Source organism: Triturus cristatus, chromosome 7 (genome assembly GCF_964204655.1).
Source record: "Triturus cristatus chromosome 7, aTriCri1.1, whole genome shotgun sequence".
Lineage (NCBI taxonomy): Eukaryota > Metazoa > Chordata > Amphibia > Caudata > Salamandridae > Triturus > Triturus cristatus.
The window spans coordinates 723,755,976-723,776,485 of record NC_140590.1 but is presented as its reverse complement, the minus strand read 5'-3'; the positions used below and the strand labels follow the sequence as shown (position 1 = coordinate 723,776,485).

The window sequence follows — 20,510 nt, the reverse complement described above, 5'->3', positions numbered from 1 at the left end:
ATAGAGCGCTCCTGGCAGACAATGATAGTCATATGTGGAAATGCTTAGACAGTAGTATTGAGGGGAGCGACTTGATTACAGCATTTGAGGGCACCGCCCAACACATTGATAGCCTTTTAAGGCGTAAGATGAAAAAGCAGACCGACCTCTGCCCGAGATGGTTCGATAAGGAATGCTCGAAAGCCCTCAGAAATCTGAAGCAGGCACTTAAAATAGTCCCAAGGGATAGAGGCACGATCATGGACTGTAGGAAACAATACAAAAAGGCCACCAACAGAAGGAAGTATTTCCTTCAATCTCAAGCTTGGGAGTCACTAAAAGAAGCAGCGGAGCATCGTGACATGACAAGCTTTTGGAAAACAATGAATGACCCATGTTTCCAAGACTCGAACAAGCCTCAAGTAGCATCCCACATCTTAGCAGAGGAGTGGGTAGCGCACTTTACGAAATTATATAATCGGGGTAACCCAGAGACGTTGCAATCCCAATCTCTAGAATTACCTGAGGGCGAGTGCATTCCATTCACGGTTGCAGAAGTGAAACTGGGAATAGACGGCCTGGCTTTAAGAAAAGCGCCTGGACCCGATGGGATCCCGCCAGACCTATTTAAAAGTCAAGTGGATCTGTGGGCACCAATATTGGCCAGGGTATTAAATGTTGCCTGCCAGGGGGGCATGCCGAGATCATGGTCCACGGCGGTTTTCGTCCCAATATTCAAAAAGGGCAATAGAAATGACCCCCAATGCTACCGCCCAATATCCCTCATAGATGTCACGGCGAAAGTCATGGGGAGAGTAATTTTTAACCGCCTTTTGGATTGGGCCGAAGAACATAATATCATTACCGATCTAAAGTATGGGTTCCGAAATGGGCGCTCGACAACAGATCAGTGCCTTAACCTTTACCTTCTAGTGGCCAAATACACCCTGGCCAGAGATGGTACTGTGTACTTAGCGTTCATGGACCTCTCAGCAGCTTTCAACTGTGTCAACAGAGGGAAGCTGTGGGAGATGTTGGCTGAGATGGGCATAGATTTAGGATTGTTACGAGCACTGCAGACACTTCACCTTGAAACCACGGTACAGGTGAGATTCTCTGATGACGGTGACCTGACAGAGGACTTCCATTGCCGGGGAGGGGTGCGGCAAGGCTGCATCCTAGCTCCATTTTTATTTACGCTTTATATAAATGGGCTAGACAAGGCACTGGGAGTGCTGGAGGCAGACTGCCCCTCTATAGGGAAGAGAAGCATACCAGTCCTCCTATATGCAGATGATGCAGTCCTTTTGGCCCGCACAGGAAGGAGCCTGCAGCTGCTCATCAATGGGTTTGTCAGGTTCATGGCGGACTTAGACCTAGTGCCCAATTTATCCGAATCTTATGTCATGGAAGTTGGTAAAAAACCGGCCAAGAACTATAGTTTCTCAATAGGTACCCACACACTGGAAAAAGTAAAAACCTTTAATTATCTGGGGATCGTTTTTGACCAAGATCTAAGTTTTAAACCCCTAGTAGGCCTCAAATGTAGTCAACATCCGAGTGCCGTGGGATCCATTATGAATTATGCGACGAGATTGGGTCGATGGTCGCCGCACGAAATTGCCCAACTATATAGCTCAGTATGCTGCTCAAAGACTCTATATGGAAGCGAGGTTTGGGGCTTTCGTGACATGGGGAACATCCAAAAAGAAGAAGACAAATTCCTAAAAAGGCTTCTGCAGGTGCCCACAAGTATCTCTTCATATGTTGCCCACGAGGAATTGGGCATAGACTATCTTACTGATCAGGCTGCCTCTAACCCAATTTCCTGTTGGGCAAAAATATGGACTAATCCTGAGGCAAACTTGAGTAGATCAATCATAGAGGACTGTATGAAAGGGGATAAGTGGTCTCGAATACCATGGCTAAAATATGTAAGGGACGCTCTGACCAGGCTGGGTCACGAAAAGTTCTTTAAGGAACCAAGTACGTTGGCCAATAGAGACAAGGGCAGTATAAAGAAAGCCTGTAGGCAGTATCTGGCCAGGACCAGAGAGGCAAGAGAAGGGCCTAAAAGTACAGTGAGATCATACCAGCTCATCAAAGTCAAGCCGGGCATGGAATTCTATCTGGCCAACATGTACAATAGACATGACAGATTCTTAATGTCAAGATTTAGATTAGACTTGCTGCACCATATCCTGGCCGTCCCTGCAGGTTTTGTACATGATGTAAGTTCAAAAGGGTGCTGCGGCTCCGATCTCAGATCTCCGCAAGACACCCTTCACTTTGTCTTACTTTGTCCCTTTTTTGCTTATCCACGTTCACTGTTTTTAAAAACAATCCTCAAATATGCCAATATTGGACAGGCCAAAGTGGCCCTTTTATTTCTCAAGCTTGCCGCTGATCCTTTTACATTGTTTAGCATGGTACATTTCTTGCGTCTGGCAGTCAAGCTGAGAAAAACCAGGGGAGAGGAGTGATTGGGTCGACCGCATCAAAAGGAGCAGAAACAAAAAATTTTAAACCCAGAAAGGAGTAGAGTATTAGCGTATAGCTCTCCTGCTTAAGGATGACACCGATTGTTAGTTTTTAATACGCTTGTTTTAAAACAAATTATCTATTAATGTATGAAATACTGTGTTTTTGAAGGCCCGATTGTATAACATGTGTCTTTTATGGCTATTTTTTAATATCCGAATAAAGATTAATTGAATTGAATATTAATGAGGCAGGTCTAATTAGAAAATTCTCAGACTTACCTTTGGTACATAGGTCAGTATGCCAAATTCTGTTCTGGTCACAAACAGACTTGTTGCAAATTACAATCACTTTTTGTGACTAGATTATTAATATTGATAGCCCCAATTCTTTTTATTATAGTTGCACTTTGTTTCAAATATTTTAATGATGTCATTTGACTTTTATGATTCCTTATAATTATTGAAATAATGTTCGATATCTTTATATTTAATTATTTTTTGTTCATCATTATTTGTTCTGGCCATTATTACTGGATTATTTTAATTCTGCCTTTCCCGTGACCTCCATTGAAGAAGGCATGCTCCATTCCCATGACATTGTACAGATACTAGTTTGTTACCTCGTGGTTGATAGTTTCATGCACATAAACATTTCTAGGTTTTTGTCATTACGAGCTTTGTTCATTCACCTTTGCTCATTCAGTTTCTGTTTTTCTTATGATGCAGGGCCCTTGTAGCTCTCATGAAGAATAGGCAGCATTTGCTGGAGGTGGACAGAGTCTTGGTCAGGTCCTGGTTCTGTCTATTGCCTTTAGACCAGCTGCCGGAATTTCTGGGTGAAGTACAAATTGATGTTTTGGATGCCCTGATGGGAACATACTATAGATTGAGGGACATCGCCATTTGCTACATTAATGATCAGGTTTGTATATTTTGCTGTGCAGATATTGGCCATTTCTGTTTGTGAATCCTGGATATGTATTTTATCTGTTTGTATGCAATAAATGAGTTGCATGTCTGACCATTTAAACCTCCATGTGACATTCCATTACCAGTGAGTCTTTACAGCCACGTGAAGCTTTGAAAAGTCAACTCTCAGGACATTTTAACTGGAATTATCGGAGTCATGCACACATATTTTCACCCCCATCGATTCTCCCATTTTCACAACATTCTATCACTGAAGTATCTATTAAAAAAGTGGATTCTGAATTGCCATGGAGTGCTTTGTATATTGCGGCTGCCTTTGGGGGCAAACCTACCTATGCCCTGCACACCAATGTCAGTCGGATTCTGATGGATACTTCGCCCTGAACATTCTTAACATTATGAAACAGGATCCGACAAGATACATAAGGATGCTCAATTAAGGATTATACATTGAGGTGCCGTGTAAATAGCTAGTTTTAGCCTGTAAAGGAGTTTAAATTTCCTTTCCAACCTAAAAAAAACTTTCAGGCTCTTTACTTTTTACCACAGTCATTGTAGCTGTCCTCTTGGAATCTGGCCAAAGAGGACTAGCAGTCCTTTTTCCATTCCATTTCCATTTCAAATTCTTTATTTCGACATTTGTCATAAAAGAAACATACAACTTAACATTTTAAAAAATATTCGAATTTGATACAGATGTAATAAAATCGGTTATTATCAGAAGAAAAATGTCAGTACCCATGAGACAACCAGAAATTAAAATCAATGCTTTGCACTTCGATATAAACTGTACTTTCGGTGACCTACTCTTGACAATTGCAAAACTAATGGGAAAATATAGTTCGAGGCATTTTATCAAATGTCCTTCTTTTCCTCCACATAGCTATCAAAAAGGATGACATAGCAAAAACTATTACAGGATTTAAATCAGTTTTAAGAATTCGAAAAGATTGCATACATTTAGTAAACCCCACGTTTTTGCAGAGGGGAACAATCCAATACCTTCTAGACTTTAAATAGGCAGGGCAAAAAAACAGTATATGCAATTCGTTTTCAAGATCAAAATCACACGCAGTACAATTCTTTGGTAAAGACGGGGACCATTTACACTTAAAAGCTCTAATAGGTAAAGTGCCATATCTCCACTGTAGATACAGTTTTCTTGCTACAAGTGGACAAATATCATTTAAGGCATACTCAAAGCAATAAAAATCTTTGATCATTGTAAAAGAGCGTGACAAAATACCAGCATGGCAATTCTGAATAGAAGCAGTTAGTGTAGATTCATAATACAGGTTGACCAAATGCTTACGTGAAATACTAGAACATGCTTTCGCTGGCTCTGACCACAACAGCGGGAGGCCAATTCTCCCCAATTCCTCTTTCACATACCTTAGCCATGGGCGATTCCCTGCTTTAGGAAGGCCTATAAATTCCAAGAGTTCTTCCCTATAATCCTGAAGTTCGGGGGTAGTCCAAATCCTCCGCCAGAATGTTAGGGGTTTAAGACCCAATTCCTCATTTATGGGTCTAAGGCCCATATCTAGTCTTATTGGCAGTAGCGGAGTGCTAGGGGGAAGGGCCAGAAGCTGCCTTAAAAATTTATTTTCTGTAAGCACAATCTCTGGACGGCAGTTAAAGCCCCAGAGTTCACCTTCATAGATTACACCCCCCCTTGCCTGAAGTTTGTATATTTCAAGAGGGAGGCCAATTGGTTTGACACAAGAATTATTAAAAAGTTTTAAAATGCCCCCGATAATTGTGCTAACTTGAGTTGTGATCTGATTTGGTGGGGGACCCAAGACATAGTTTCATTTAAAGTAAGACCCAAGTACTCGAAGGTCTGAACCCTTTCTAAACTAACGGTCCCTATAGTTGGATTTGGGCGTGTTGTTGGTGGTGGGTTAAAAATCATGTATTTTGTTTTAAGCGTATTTATTTCTAACCCGCGGTCGAGGCAAAATGTCTCAAAACCGTCCATCAATCGTTGTATGCCCATCGGTGACTTCGAGAGTAGTAGGGTATCATCTGCGAACATATTGCAGGAACCCGTGATCCGCCGAGCTTGGGGGCATCACTATTTGGAACCTCATTCATGTGTGTGAATACTCCGTTAGCATAGAGGCAAAAGAGGGTTGGTGCCAGGACACATCCCTGTCTGACTCCCCTGTCAACGGGAAATCTGGATGATAAAACACCGTCTTTCCCGCACCTAACCTGTGCAAAATTCCCGCTATGGAGTCGAATTATCATATTCAAAAGGGAGACAGGTATGCCTAATTGTGATAGGACCAGCCAGAGTTTGGCCCGAGGAACCAGGTCAAAGGCCGCACGTAGATCCACGAAAACAGAGTACAGTGACCCACCCTCAACTTGTACAGTTTTCCAAAATAATAAGGTCAATCGAAAAATCTTGTCCGTAGTGGAAACATTCTTTCTGAACCCTGCCTGATAGGGACTTAGAATGGAACACTCTTCCATCCAGTCCCTAAGGCGATCCAAAATCAGTCCAGCAAAGATTTTTTGGGGGACATCGATAAGGCTGATAGGCCTGTAGTTGACTGGGAGGAGAGGTGAACCCTTCTTGAAGATGGGGACTATCTCAGCTCCCAGCCAAGTATTAGGTACCGCCATACCCCGCTGGATTGCATTGAATAAAGCCGTTAAGTACGGGGCCCAGACTTTAGGTTCGTGTTTAAATAGGTCACCTGGGAGTTTATCCAGACCAGGTGCCTTACCTGATGGAAGTTTGATTAATGCAGCACGAACCTCTTCTTCCAGAAACTCAATCTCAGGTACATCAGCAGTGGTATTGGACATTAGACCCACCTGTTCCCTATTGAGATTAGAGTGATCCCCCCCATAAAGGGTAGAGAAGTGTTCTTCCCACACATTTGCAGCAATATTGGGCAAAATTGCCGGTAAAGAGTCAGACGACCCCGTATTGACAATTTGCCAAAACTTCCGGGGGTCTCTTGATCTTAATGCAGATGTTAAATTAATCCAATTATCGTTATCCCACTCCATCTTGGCATGATGTATTAATTGCTTATATTCTAAACGTTTTTCTCTTATTAGCGCCTTATTATTCTTTAGCTTCACAGCCTTGAGAAGTTCTGTTTTAAGTTTCCTGCATGTAATGTTATACCATGTGGGTCTGTTACCTCTCCTTCTCACTTTGGGCGCTATAGGATTAAAAACTTCAGCCAGAATTAAATTAAGTTCAAAATTTAGATCCCTAAATTTTTGATAAATTTCAGGGGTGGGATACTGCAACAATAAAGCAGCTACTGCTTCCAATACCGGGATTACCTTCGCATAAAGATCTGCCTCTAACACTAAATTTGCAACCAGTTTCTCCCACCTAACCCTGCGCCTATTACTAGTTAGAAGGAGCCTGGCATCTAGGGCTTCAATTAATTTGCATGAACCTTCGGGGTTTCCCGGGGATCAGCGGATTGTGATCGCTATCAACCCTGGATTCCACCTTGAAATCAACAACCTTATCCCATGTGGAGGTTCCAACAAATATATAATCCAATCGTGACTCATGCCCGATTTTGTTGAATGATTTAATGTTAGGGCCATAATCTGCAAAGCCAGTGGCGCCCAAGTCCTAGGTGAAGGGCCCACTACTGGTGGAACTTTCCAGTATTCATCCTCCTCCAAGATTGCACTGTCAAACAAACCCATAAGCGGTTCAAAATGGCAATTGAAATCACCCCCTACCAGGAGGGTGATACCTTGGGGAATCGTATTTAATAATGCCGAAAGCTCTTCAATGGTTCCAGACTCAGCTGTAATATTAACAGGTCTTGAATAAACATTGACCAGGGCAAGCCTGGAATCATTCGGCCATTCTAATATCACGCATTGGAGATTCGCTGACAACGTGTTCACTACCCTTACTCTGCATCCCATATGGGAGCGCACCCAAATAATTAAGCCCCCTGAGGGTCTACCTTTTCCACCCCACCTAGCCGGGAGTGAAAATGAAGCAAAACCACTCCAATGATAATCCTCCCTTGCCCATGTTTCCTGAAAGAGGCATATATCATTCTTATCTATAAACTCCCCACAATCGGGACATGCTATTTTGTTGGCTATCCCTGCTAAATTCCACGACAAAATTGACAAATGACCAGCGGTAGGTGTGGGTTCTGTAATTATTACACTACAACCCTCGTTGGTCGTTGTAGCTGTGAGCAGGGAGCATTCCAGCAGGGCCCCACACCGAGTGTCCGGGAGGCCAGTGCTCAAAGGGAGAACTGATTGGGCATTATCAGCTCTATCTGCTCCCCCCGTCCCGCCCCTATTCTTATACGGAGCTGAGCAACCTTGCAGGGTAGAGTTGTTTGTAATGATAGAGTTACTCACCCTCGGATAGCTCCTCAATATGGGGCTACAGTGTAGTCAGTCCACCTCATCGAGGCAGCTGAAGCGGTTGAAGTCGAAATATTGAGATGTGGAGTTAGGGAAATGCAAAATATTCCTATTCCTTCTAGGGTTACTTCTGGACCAGCCCTCTTCTAAACCCGTATCAGGTTGGCTAACAGGGGGTGGATAGAAATGAGCCAAAGGAAGGGTCTGAATTGAGGTCTCCTCCATGGAGGACGGCATCTTCAAGATGTGGGCAACTGTCCCTGGGTCCCTATAGTTTCCCAAAATACAGTCTCCGCTAATGTTTTTCTTAGTTGGACCCAGCCATGAGACCCTTCTGACCATCAGGATTTCACTGAAGATGTGTGGAGGGAGGGGTCTATGCCTGTTTAACCAACTCGCTACTTTATTTTTAAGTGAAGCGAATGATTCAGCTCCTGTGTTAGTGAGTTGAGGAACTCCTGTTAGGACCACTACCAGGGGAGCAGCTTCCGGGGGTAAATTTACTGTCAGTTTCTTCCTCAGTCCATTGCCCTCTGGATTGTCTTGCTCGATATGTACAAGAGACTTTTCCACCATTGGGCCAGGGCAAGAATGAAGGGAGGGGTTGGTATTCCTTTGTAAAATATCCTGAGCTGGAGGTGGAGGGTTTACCACAGCTGGAAGCGTTGTCAAAATGGGCGGATTAACTGGATGAGAACCCCTTGAATCTACCACCCTCTTCCGTTCCATGGTTCCTGCCAAAGACCCAGTGGCCCTTTCAATATTTGACAGCCTAAAATCAATTTGGTCAAGTCTGGTAATTAAAGGGTCCAGCAAAGATGTCAAAATACTGCCCAGGTCTGAGGTCTGCTGATCAGGGCAAGCCTGAATATTATCACCATTGATCTGGGTGGAAGACTGTACTGTAGAGGGAGACGGGAGCGGTGGATTTGTCGAATCACTGACTGCTGGGGGATTCGCCTTTTCTTTTGCCTGGTCTTTAGAATTAATACGATTTACGAAGTTGGATAATCTTGCCTTCTTACCACCCCCTATCTGCTTCCTTCTCTTTCTTTTTGGAAGAGCCCCCTCCCTATTACCTCTTAACTGGAGGAAATTAGCCTCAGACCCGCTATCTCGAGTAATGGGCACATTAGGATGGGGAGACGAACTATGATCGGTATTAGCCGGCATGGGATCTCATATAGATCCAGAACAGCACCTGAAATTGGGTGGGGTAGTCACTACCAAAGGGACACTGTTGGAAATAGGTTTGGGTAGTGGCAAACCCCTATCAGGTGTTCCAGCTTTAGCTATATTGCCCAGCGACGATCTTTTTGCATTCTCTATGCCCTGGGAAAGGCGGCGTTCAAGGATAGTGATCTCATTAGATAACAGTAAGTTTGCTCTGATCAGAAACCTGTCCAAAGTACCGGTCATCGATGTAGTGGAGGTAAGTGCTTTGCTTCTTGTCTCTCTGCCCGCCATAATCCTATGTCTTCAGCAGTAGGTTCACGGTTGAATAACAGAGTCAATAACACATAGGTCAATTTGACAAATAACCAAGAGGGGTGGCCCTGTCCGGTCTCACACGGTCTAGAACGGGCTAAAACGGGCCCGCCCTTGGCCCGGGCTTCGCCCGCGCGCGTCCTGCTTTGCGTTGGTGTGGTGGTGTTATATCCGTCCAAACAGGGGGCGGAGCGTGAGGGAAGAGGCTGCAGCTGTGATGGAGTGGGCTGCTGGTCCTCGCAGTCCTTCACAGTGTCAGAGCCCCAAGTACAACCAAAAGGCTTCTGCTCTAGTGTTGGGTCCAGATGTTTGCAAGTTCTTTTTCTTTGAAGAAGTCTTTCCTAGTCACAAGGTAAGGTGACTCATCCTTTCGGTGATAGTGCGCATGGGCACCAACACCATTGTTAGATTGTTTTTTTTCCACCATCGGGTTCAGATGTGTATTGCTGCGCTCCATTTCGAAACCCTTCTGTGGGTTATCTTGGTGCGCAATCCTCTGTACCCTCGACGGTATTGTTTCGTACGCGTTTCCACACCTCTCCTCGTATCTGTAGGCATCGTGGGCGTCCTTCAAGCCGAACCACATCGGTCCATCTCTCCGTCAATAGAATGGAGACTGTTCAAATTCTGTCCTCAGTGCCACGCAAGGTATCTGTGCATTGACTCACACGAGGTGTGTAACTTGTGCTAGTCTCCGTAGCATAAAGAAGAAGACTATGACGATTGCAGATCGGTCGAAGAAAACCCTTTGCGATTGTCGGGCTTGACGTCGAGAGATGCAGCGTCAAAGCATTGAAGACACGCCGGATATCTTCGGTGAAGAGTCCAATCAAGAAGATATTGATATATCAGCAGCGGAGGTGGAAGTGGCCTTCTCCGTGCCGTAGTCAGATTCTAGGCTTGAGATAGACCTCGACACCGAAGAACTTCCACAGGGACAGGGTGATGTGAGTAGCAAAGACCCCTTGCCCCATAAACCCACAAAAAAAAAAAACGAAGGCTTCGGCAGCACCACTGCCTTCTGGCGAGGGTTGACACTGAGGTGACGTTTCTGACGCCCCACCTTCTGGCTAGTCTCTGGAAGCCTTCTAGCTCAGGACAGAGTTGACACAAACCCTCCGGTTCCAAGTCGAAATCCATCTCAGAGCTGAAATCCTCCACACCGAAAAATAAACCACCTTCGGAGCTGAAATCTTCTGCTCCCAAAAACCAGTCCATATCCGAAACCGAAAGATGTCCCTTTGGACTCAAAGTTAGACATTGTTCCACTGAAAATGGATCTCTAACAGAAGAGATTTTATATTAACCCAGAAACGGGTCATATTCATACCAAGCTGCCTCTTAAGCACATGCTTCCCAATGAGGTCAGTCATTGTAAGATCACTTTAAAAAAGAAGACTGTTGGTACCAGCCCTTTTTATCCACCACCAGCATCCCCTCTACCACCCTCTTCTCCAACTTTAAATCATTTGCACATCACACCTCAGGATTATCCACAATCTCAGCATGACTGGGACGATATTGATGTGGGGGACACCCATTTACCAGTAGATCTATGGAGGGATTACACAATTGACCCTCAATTAGACAATGATCCAGACCTTTACCCTGCCAAGCCATCTCCACCTGATGACAATGTATCTTATCGGGAACTTATTGCCAGGGCTGCAGAATACCATTGGGTGGTATTACACAAAGAATCCTTAGAAGAGGATTTTTGTTTGATCCGCACACAGGTTGACATGCTGACGGAATTTTTAAAGATCCTGTGCATGCACGCATGACAGGCTGGGGTGCCCATCTCCAAGATTACACAATACAAGGCCTGTGGAGCAACAGCACAAGAGTCTCCACATCAACTATCTAGAACTTCTACCAGTCTTTCTAGCGCTCAAAGCTTTTCAAACTCACCTGATAGGCAAAGCTGTCCTAGTCCGGACAGACAACATGACAGCAATGTACTATGTACAAAAACAGGGGAGACGCACACTCCAATTGTCACGGCTCTGTCAAGCCATTTGGAATTGGGCAATCTGTCACAGGATTTATCTTCTGGCAGAACACCTTCCAGGGATAAACAATCAGATTTTGCTGACCTCATCAGAAAGAGGCAGCTAATTCACGAGTGGGAACTTCACCCCAAGTTCTCCTTCCATACTTCCAACAATGGGGATTCCCACAAATAGACTTGTTTGCCACAGTCGACAATGCAAAATGCCCAAACTTTGGCTCCAGGTTCCCACACCCGCTCTCAAAAGGCATTGCCCTATGGATGAACTGGTCATGGATATTTGCCTGCGTTTTTCCGCCTCTCTGTCATTCCGTCTCTGGTTCGGAGGCTCAGGCAAACATCCCTCACACTAGTAGCTCCAACATAGGCCTGTCAACCATGGTACACCACCCTGCTGGAGCTGTCATTAGTTCCACATCAAAAGCTGCATGTCACCTCCAGGCTTCTTCCGCAGAACTATGGAGAAATCAGGTATCCAATCCCAAAGAACTAAACTTAGTGATCTGGCTCCTGAAGTCATAGAGTTTGGTTATTTAAATCTACCACCAGACTTTATGACTATTCTAAAAGAAGCAAGAAAGCCTACTACCAGAGCTTGTTATGCAGCACAGTGGAAAAGATTTGTTGTCTACTGTAAAAACAACAAAATCAATCCTCTAGATGCTTCTATACATAATAGTATCTGTTACCTGTTACACTTCTAGCAAACTGGACTGGCTTATACATCTATTCGCTTACACCTTGCAGCGGTAGCTGCATATTTGCTGAACAGGCAGCATTTATCACTATTGAAAGTTCCAGTAATCAAAGCCTTCATGGAAGAATTCCTCCTGCGCCAGTATGGAATCTTAACATTGGCCATACAAGGCTTACTGGTCCACCGTTTTAACCATTGCACAATTGCCCTTTGCAGTTTCTTTCATGGAAAGTTGTTTTTCCTCATTGCATTCACTTCATTAAGGAGAGTTGGTGAGCTATAGGCATTAACCTTGGAAGAATCCTTCTTTTAGCTCTACAAAGACAGGGCAGGTTTTCACACCAACCCTAAATTCCTTCCCAAAGTGGTTTCTGCTTTTCATATAAACCAATCAGTTGAGTTACCTGTGTTTTTTCCTCAACCTGATTCTGTAGCGGAACGGGCTCTTCACACACTTGATGTTAAAAGACCTTTTTTTATTCCCAAAACGTTTTATTGAGTTTTAGCATGAGACACATAAAGAATGAAGTAAATAATGCAATAAGGTACAAAGCATACTTAAGGGACAACATAAGACATATATACTCAAATTATGTATACAGAGAACCAAAGGCCCCTGCAAAGTAAAACCAAGACAAATAAAAAGAGGGGGGGGGGGGCTTGACTGTACAAATCTATTACATTATAGTGGATTAACTGCCACAAGCTTTTACAGCTGCAGACAAACTATCAGTGAGACCATGATCAGTGCTTGGAGGTACAAGGTTACTGCTGAGAACAATTTGAGGAAACCATGGTTACGAAAACAATAATATGCATACATTCGGTAGATGCATAGACAAGTACAGTACAGAATAAAGCAACATATTTGTTTCCAAAAGCTCTATTATACTGTGGGTAAGTTGAGCCTGGATTTGGTATAGACTCATGGGTGTGTGGACATCTGCAGTAGAAATTGAGAGGGAGAGGGGTGCTACATAAGACAAAAGGGTAGCATGTCAAAAGAGCTTTATTGTGCTACATAGATAGGACTAAAGATTTTCACAAAACAACTGTTTGTTGCATTTGCTCCACATCACAAAGGCAATCTCATCTCTAAATCTGGCACTTCAAGATGGATTATTAAATGTATTCAAACATGCTATGCAAAAACTAAAATAACTTTATCCATACCTCCTAGAGAGCATTCAACTCGCAAAATAGGGGCACATTTTTAGGTAACATTCCTCTAGCTGACGTATGGAAGGCAGCTATATGGTCTACACCACACACATTTACCAAGGCCAAGCAGTACTTAAAACACTGTTTCAAACAACTGCAACATCTACAGGTTAGCTACCGCTTTGGGACTATACTGCTTTGTAGTCTATGCAAAGCATATGTATCTACAGCACACATGCCTCAAACGGATTATCTTACCCAGTAAGCATCTGTTCTTGGCATGTAGAACTGTAGATTCACATGCGCCCACCCGCCTCCCCGGGCACCTATAGTTGCAGTTCTTGATTATACATTCATACGCACGGACATCTCTATACTACACTTACTTACTCCATTCTCACCCTCTTGCGGGAAAACAAACTAACAATGAAGTCGATTCCCATGCGCGCACTATCACTGAAAGGAGGAGTCACCTTACCTCGTGACTAGGAAAGACTTCTTCGAAGAAAAATAACTTGCAAACATCCGGACCCAACACTAGATGAGAGGAGTGTGCGAAGCATGTGAATCTACAGCGCTACATGCCAAGAACAGATGCTTACTGGGTAAGTAACATAATTCTTTGTCCCTGTAATGAGAAAAGTACTAATTTTGCTTTTCAGCTAGGTTTGTGCTGTGCAACCCTCCACCCCCCCCCCCATGAATTGCCAAATAAAAATCCTTCTTCTGTACAGCTGCGGTTCAAAGTCCAAAGCAAAGAGGATCAGAGGTAGGTACTGTTCTATGAACCAATGCATATATTTAACTTGCATAGCCCTCTTGACCTGTCGGATGTATATATGTGGGTGTGTAGGTGTTTTTGGTATTTCAAGACCCTGGCCATATATTCATTGAATTGAATACCTTAAACATGAAGTTCTATTCCCACAAATTAACATTCTTCTTTACATCTAATCAAAAAGCAACAAGGGCGAAGCAATCTTGTTTAGGAAGCCTGGAATGTAATTTATAGTCTCCGAAGGGCCAACCTTGCAGATAGCATGGTGTGAGGATTTGCAATTAACTTTCCTGGTCATATAGCTGGTATTGTAGCCAGCACTTACACAAGAATCATGGTGTGCTGTTCCTTGGAAGCCGCCACTCCAGTGTTTGTGCCCAGTCTCAGGGGATTGCAAATAACAAACCTACCTAATTCATATTCATATGGCAGGTCATTCTGCAACACATTACAATTGGGAATCTTGCAATGCAAGCTTTTAGTACACCTGCCACATCATAATATCAGAGATCAGATGCAAAAAGTTGGTTTGCAGTTTGCAATTACATTTTTTGGTCTGTCACTTATTGGGCATGAGATTCTGTGTTTTGTAGTATAAATCTGTTATTGTATATCATACTCTATGTAGCCCACCACCTAGATTGTGATGAAGACAGTGGACAACCACAGAATTCTATTCTAGCACTTAACATCCTATCATCACTAACCATCCCAACACTAGTCCAACGCAATAAACAAACGAGGTAGGTTTCCAAAAAGCGAGGAATTATTTGTCTGCTTAATATGTTCAGAGAAAAAATACATAGCTAATCCACAAGATCCCTATTTTGTCAGAGTTTGCAGTGGCACACATTATCTTTGTCTCAACATAACTACTAAAAAGTCACTATAACTGTGCTACAACTCAACTCTCCACAGATCAAAAGGGTAAGATGTTTGAGAACATAGAAGGGTAGGTCTCTAGAAACGCATAATATGCACATTTCCAGTTTCACTGCATGGCTTGTAAGTATTGACCACAGGTGCTGAGAGGTTTCGAATTCTTCATTTACTTTCTCACTGAGGCATACCTCACAAGCACTCAGAAAATTGTCCAAGAACAACTTATTGCCAACACCCATATCAAGTCCAGTTGAGGTGTCAGCAGGATAGGTGGTCACCATACTAATATTGAGATGCTGTTCATGGATACTTGTATAAGGGTTTCGCCATGCAGTACAAACAGAAATGCAGAAAATGTATGTTCGAGGCATGTGAGCTGTAGATCGCATGCTTTGCATAGCCCGCCATGTGGTGTTGGGTCTGTATGTTTGCACTTTGTTTTTCTTCGAATAAGTCTTTCCAGTCACTAGGTAGGTGACTCTTACTTTCGGTGATAATGCGCATGGGCATCGACTTAATTGTTTGATTTGTTTTTTTCGGGTTCGGACGTGAATTGCAGTGCTCCGGTTCAAGACCGATTATCGGGTTCCCCTCGATGCGCAATCCACTAACCTCGACTGTACTGTTTCTCGATCGCGTTTCCCATTCTCCGCGTATCGTATCGACTCAAGGTCTTCGATCAGAAGATTCATGGAGGGCCGTTGGGCTTTCCAGCGTCGGGCTTCCTAGCAGTCGATGGAACGGATTCCATTTAAATGTTGTCCCGGGTGTCGCGCTAAGTTTACGCGCACTGACTGGCACGAAGTGTGCAACTTGTGTCTATCCCTGGAACACGATGAACAGGACTGCAACGTGTGCCGATCATTTCGATCCAAGAAGACACTCCATGACTGTCAGGCTCGACGTCACAAAATGCATCAGCAAAGTGGCTCCGCACCGGACATCTTCGGGGAAGATTCCGACCAGGAAGAACTCCACACACAAGGAGCTGAAGAAGAGGAGGAACACATCTCCGTGTCCGAAGCCGACTCCGACACGGAAGAGCAAGTGAGTACTGACACTCCCCTGCCCCAATACTTACAGAAGAAAAAGGCTCCGGTCCTACCTCTGCCCTCGGGCCAAGGTCAGCACCGAGAAAAAGTTTTGGACGCCCTGCCCACCGGCCTGGCACCAAAACATAAATCAAAGCCTTCCAGCTCGGGATCGAGTCTGCACCGAAACATTCGGCATTGAAATCAAAACATGTTGTAGTGAGCATCCCTTCGTTACTGAAGAATCATCCTTCAGAGCTGAAACTTTCGGAGCCGAAACGTTTGACGTCGAAAAATCCGGCGCCTAAAGGAAAAACACATCTTCCATCTAAAGAACCTTGTTTCGACGTTCTGCCTGCTAACATGGATCTGAAACAAAAGGAACTGGTTATTCATACAAAATTACCAGAAAACAAGGAAAATGGGTTTACAAGAGTACTACCACATTCCTCTAAAATACAAGAATGTGGGTAATAACCCTTCTCCTCCTCCTATTACACATCCTTCACCCATTGACCCAAATTTACTAATTACACCCACAAATTCCCACAACCACAGTCACCTGATCCACAAGATGAAAGGGCTGGGGATGAAGATAGACCACAGGACATTGTTAATGATCCCTGGGTGGATTATAATACATATCCCAACACCGATAATGATCCGGATCTATACCCCTCCAGACCCTCCCCACCTGATAACATAGGTTATATAGAGCTACTTAACAGGGCTGTTCAGTACCATGGGGTAGAATAACATAAGGAGGTTCTTGAAGAGGATTTTCTATTCAAGACCTTGAGTTCCTCTCAAAAATTAACTCAAACACTGCTTATGCTCAAGGGAATGCTTAAGCACGCAGATGAGATTTTTAAAGACCCTGTGCGGACAAAGATTGTCACACCCAGAATAGATAAATACAAGCCAGGGCCTACTGACCCCACCTACATCAAGGGTCAGGTCCCATTAGACTCCTTTGTAGTCTCTAACGCTTGCAAAAGAGCATACTCGCAACCCACAGGAGATGCCCCTCCTCCTGATAAGGAGTCTAAATTGATAGATGCCTCTGGCAAGAGAATAGCGGCGCAAGCAGCCAATCACTGATGAATTGCGAACACACATGCTCTTCTAGCTCGCTATGACAGAGCTCATTATGATGAGAAAAATGTGTTCAGTTTTTACCTGAGGAACATAAAACTAAAGGCAATTGCCTAATTCAAGAGGGGAAATTAATTTCCAATACATCTATTAGGTTCGCTTTAGACGCAGCTGACACCGCAGCTCGCGCAGTCAACACTAGCGCATTGCTACGCAGACATGCTTAGCTCAGAATTTCTGGTTTTAAATCTTACAACGCTAATAATCAATCGCCCTCCTCAAGAGGTTACATTAGAGGAGGATTTAGAGGGAATAACGGCAGGGGAAGAGGTAGAGGTAAATCGACACACACTTACCCTGCAAACAACAAACACGGACTTCCTTCCTCTACCCCCCAATCATTCCACTCCTGTCTGGGGACGTCTGTCCCAATTTCTACCCATCTGGAATACAATCACCTCAGACAGATGGATTCTACAGATTATCCAATATGATTATTGCCTGTAACTTGCCGAAACTCCCCCAAACATTCCTCCAAGATCAAACACAATGTCACAAGAACATTTGAACCGTCTCAAACAAGATGTTCTCTCTCTATTAGAAAAAGGGGCTATAGAACCAGTCCCATTACAATATCATGGGGCCAGTGTATACTCCCAATACTTCTCAAGTCCCAAAAAAGACTGCTCTCTCAGGCTTATACTAGACCTCCGAGATCTGAATATATACATCCCATCAGATCTTTTTCACATAGTGACACTCCACCAAGTACTCCCGCTCCTTCAGCAAGGCGAGTTTTCTGTCCACTTTAGATTTAAAGGACGCCTACTTCCACATTACATTACACCCCGCTCATCGCAAATACCTCAGGTTTGTGGTAGCGGGACAACATTACCAATTCAAAGTGCTCCCATTCGGAGTCTCCACTTCTCCCAGAGTTTTCACCAAAGGCCTGGCAGTAGTCGCAGCTCATCTACGAAGACAACACATTCACGTCTTCCCATACTTAGACGACTGGCTCATAAAAGCCAGCTCACAAGCAGACTGTCTACAACACACTTACAAAACAGTGCAGCTGCTCAACGATCTTGGATTCACAATAAATCTGTCCAAGTCCTATCTCCAACACGCAAACTTTCTTGGGAGCCACTCTCAATACACAAAGGGCTCTGACCTGTCCCAATCCGGCCAGAATCCACAACATTCAGACTCTAGCTTCCCAGTTCCAGCCTCAACACTTCTTGCCAGTTCTGGTGTTATTGCAGTAACTTGGAATTATGGCGTCTTAATAGTCCCATATGCACGACAAATGCGTCCCCTTCAGGAATGCTTAGCACGTCAGTGGAATCAGTCTCAGGGTCAATCAATATCAGTCAACTTTATTCGGTTTCAGCATATAAAACCATAAAAGTTATAAAAACGTTAACATTTCCTTAAAAGTAATAACACAATTCATCACAAACAAGTTACAATCCACAATAGTACAAATTGATTCAAGGCCAAAAATACAAGATTAAGTGCATGACCCCTTTACCCTCAGAACATTCTTTTTTGAACAATTAAAAGAATGAATCCCAAAACATTCTCTGGAATGTTTGTTATGAGTGTAAACATGGACCCAGGCCATTGCTAACATTTAATCAAGGCAAGCCCTGGCCTTCACAGCAGATTTCAGGTAGCTGAGAACAAAGAAAATACATTCTTCATGCAACATTTGTAAGTAAATAAGGGCTGGGCGAGCCTGCGTAAAATTCCTCCTCTTTAAAATCGGGACAATAAGGTGTTTCGTGGGACTTCATAAAATTTACAAAATAGTATAAAATGTAGCAGATCCTGTGGAGACTCACCGTCGCAACCACAGGGTGCTAACAACTGCTCTATCCTGCAACCCCTTGGTATAGCCAACTAAAAGTGAAAGAGGTCAAGGCGAAACATGGTTAATAAGAACCGTACGTAAATGCTTAAAGACCCCAAAAGATAAGGCTCAGCTGATGGGGTTGTTTTCAGAATTAAGAATTAACGTACTGTAGGTTTCCTCAACTCCAGCTCTTCCCTCTCAATCTTCATTAAACTGCTAAAGGACTGCCTTATTAGTCTCTCATTCTTTCTAGTTACAGACTCAGGGTTGGAGTACAAGTCGGCTCTACCCAACCTTTTTAAAGCTGTTCTTGATATATCTGAGCCATGGTATGTGGAGGGCATGGTAAAAAATCATACACTCTTTTAAAATCAGTTGACTTAACCGGGCTCCCACACTCAACCAGGTTTTCATCCAAAAGATTAGGGGGTGGAGGGCCAGTGTATCACGTAGGTAAGGTACCCCCAAATCTTCATGCACCACTATGTTGGACATGCCCCGAGGAACGCCCAATAAGCGTTTCAAGAATGCGTCCTCAGCAGTTTGAAGATAATCTGTGGTAACATGCCCCCATATTTCACTGCCTTAAGAAGCCAGTCTCGGGGTCAGTTATCAGATCTAGTATTGGTGGACGGCCGCACTCATCGCTCTCTGCAGTGGTGGAATCCACAAAACCTTTCCAAAGGGTGGCCCTTCATCGACCTGGTTGCACAGACGGTGCTAACAGCAGACTCATCACTCACTGGTTGGGGCGCTCTTCTCCAAACACACACAATTCAGGGCATGTGGAGTCTTCAGCAAAAGCAGCTTCACATAAATCATCTAGAGCTTCCAGCAGGATTTCTAGTGCTCAAAGCCTTTTAAGTTCACCTTGTAGGAAAAGCTGTCCTGATACATACAGACAACATGACAGCCATGTATTATATACAGAAACGGGGGGACACGCTCTCTCCAGCTGTCACAACTTGCACAGACCATCTGGAGGTGGGCCTACATCACAAAATGTATCTCCTTGAATCAGATTGCAGATCTGCTCAGCAGACAGAGACAACAGATTCACAAGTGGGAACTCCACCCTCAAGTTCTTCTCCCATTCTTTCAGATGTGGGGCTTTCCAGAAATAGTTATGTTCGCCACACACCCAAACGCCCAAGCTTCGCCATCAGATATCCACACCCATTGTCCAAAGGTTATGCACTATGGATGAACTGGTCAGGGATATTTGCCTACGCTTTTCTGCCTCTCGCACTCATTCCACTAGTTTCGAAAGCTCAGACAAGCGTCCCTGGCACTAATCCCAGTTGCTCCCACATAAGCCCGTCAACCTTGGTTTACCACCCTGTTGGATCTCTCAGTAGTTCCTCATCAAAAACTACATCTCGCATCCAATCTCCTCACACAGAGCCATGGAGAGATAAGACACCCAGATCCCGGTCATCTCAACCTTGCGATCTGGCACCTGAAGTCATAGAATTTGGCTACCTCAGTCTTCCGCCAGACTGCATGAACATTATAAAAGAGGCTAGATGTCCTACTACAAAGGCTTGCTATGCAGCAAAGTGGAAGCGGCTTGTTATTTATTGTAATAACAACCAGATCAACCCACTTGATGCTTCAATTCAAAACTTCATTTGCTAGGTACTGCATTTACAACGTTCAAATTCAGCGTACACTTCCATATGCTTACATCTCGCTGCAATAGCAGCATACCTTCAAAACAGACAACATTTGTCT

The 20,510-nt window shown here is 43.9% G+C and overlaps 1 protein-coding gene across 2 annotated transcripts in view; it reads left to right on the top strand.

The window, feature by feature from the left end:
- RNF213 (ring finger protein 213) overlaps positions 1–20,510 on the top strand; it is a 2,329,248-nt gene that overhangs the window by 666,698 nt on the left and 1,642,040 nt on the right. For both annotated transcript variants that reach the window (XM_085617427.1, XM_085617426.1), the window contains exon 10: positions 3,189–3,384. In XM_085617427.1, coding sequence (XP_085473553.1) covers positions 3,189–3,384 — 196 coding nt within the window. The remainder of the gene's footprint in view (positions 1–3,188; positions 3,385–20,510) is intronic.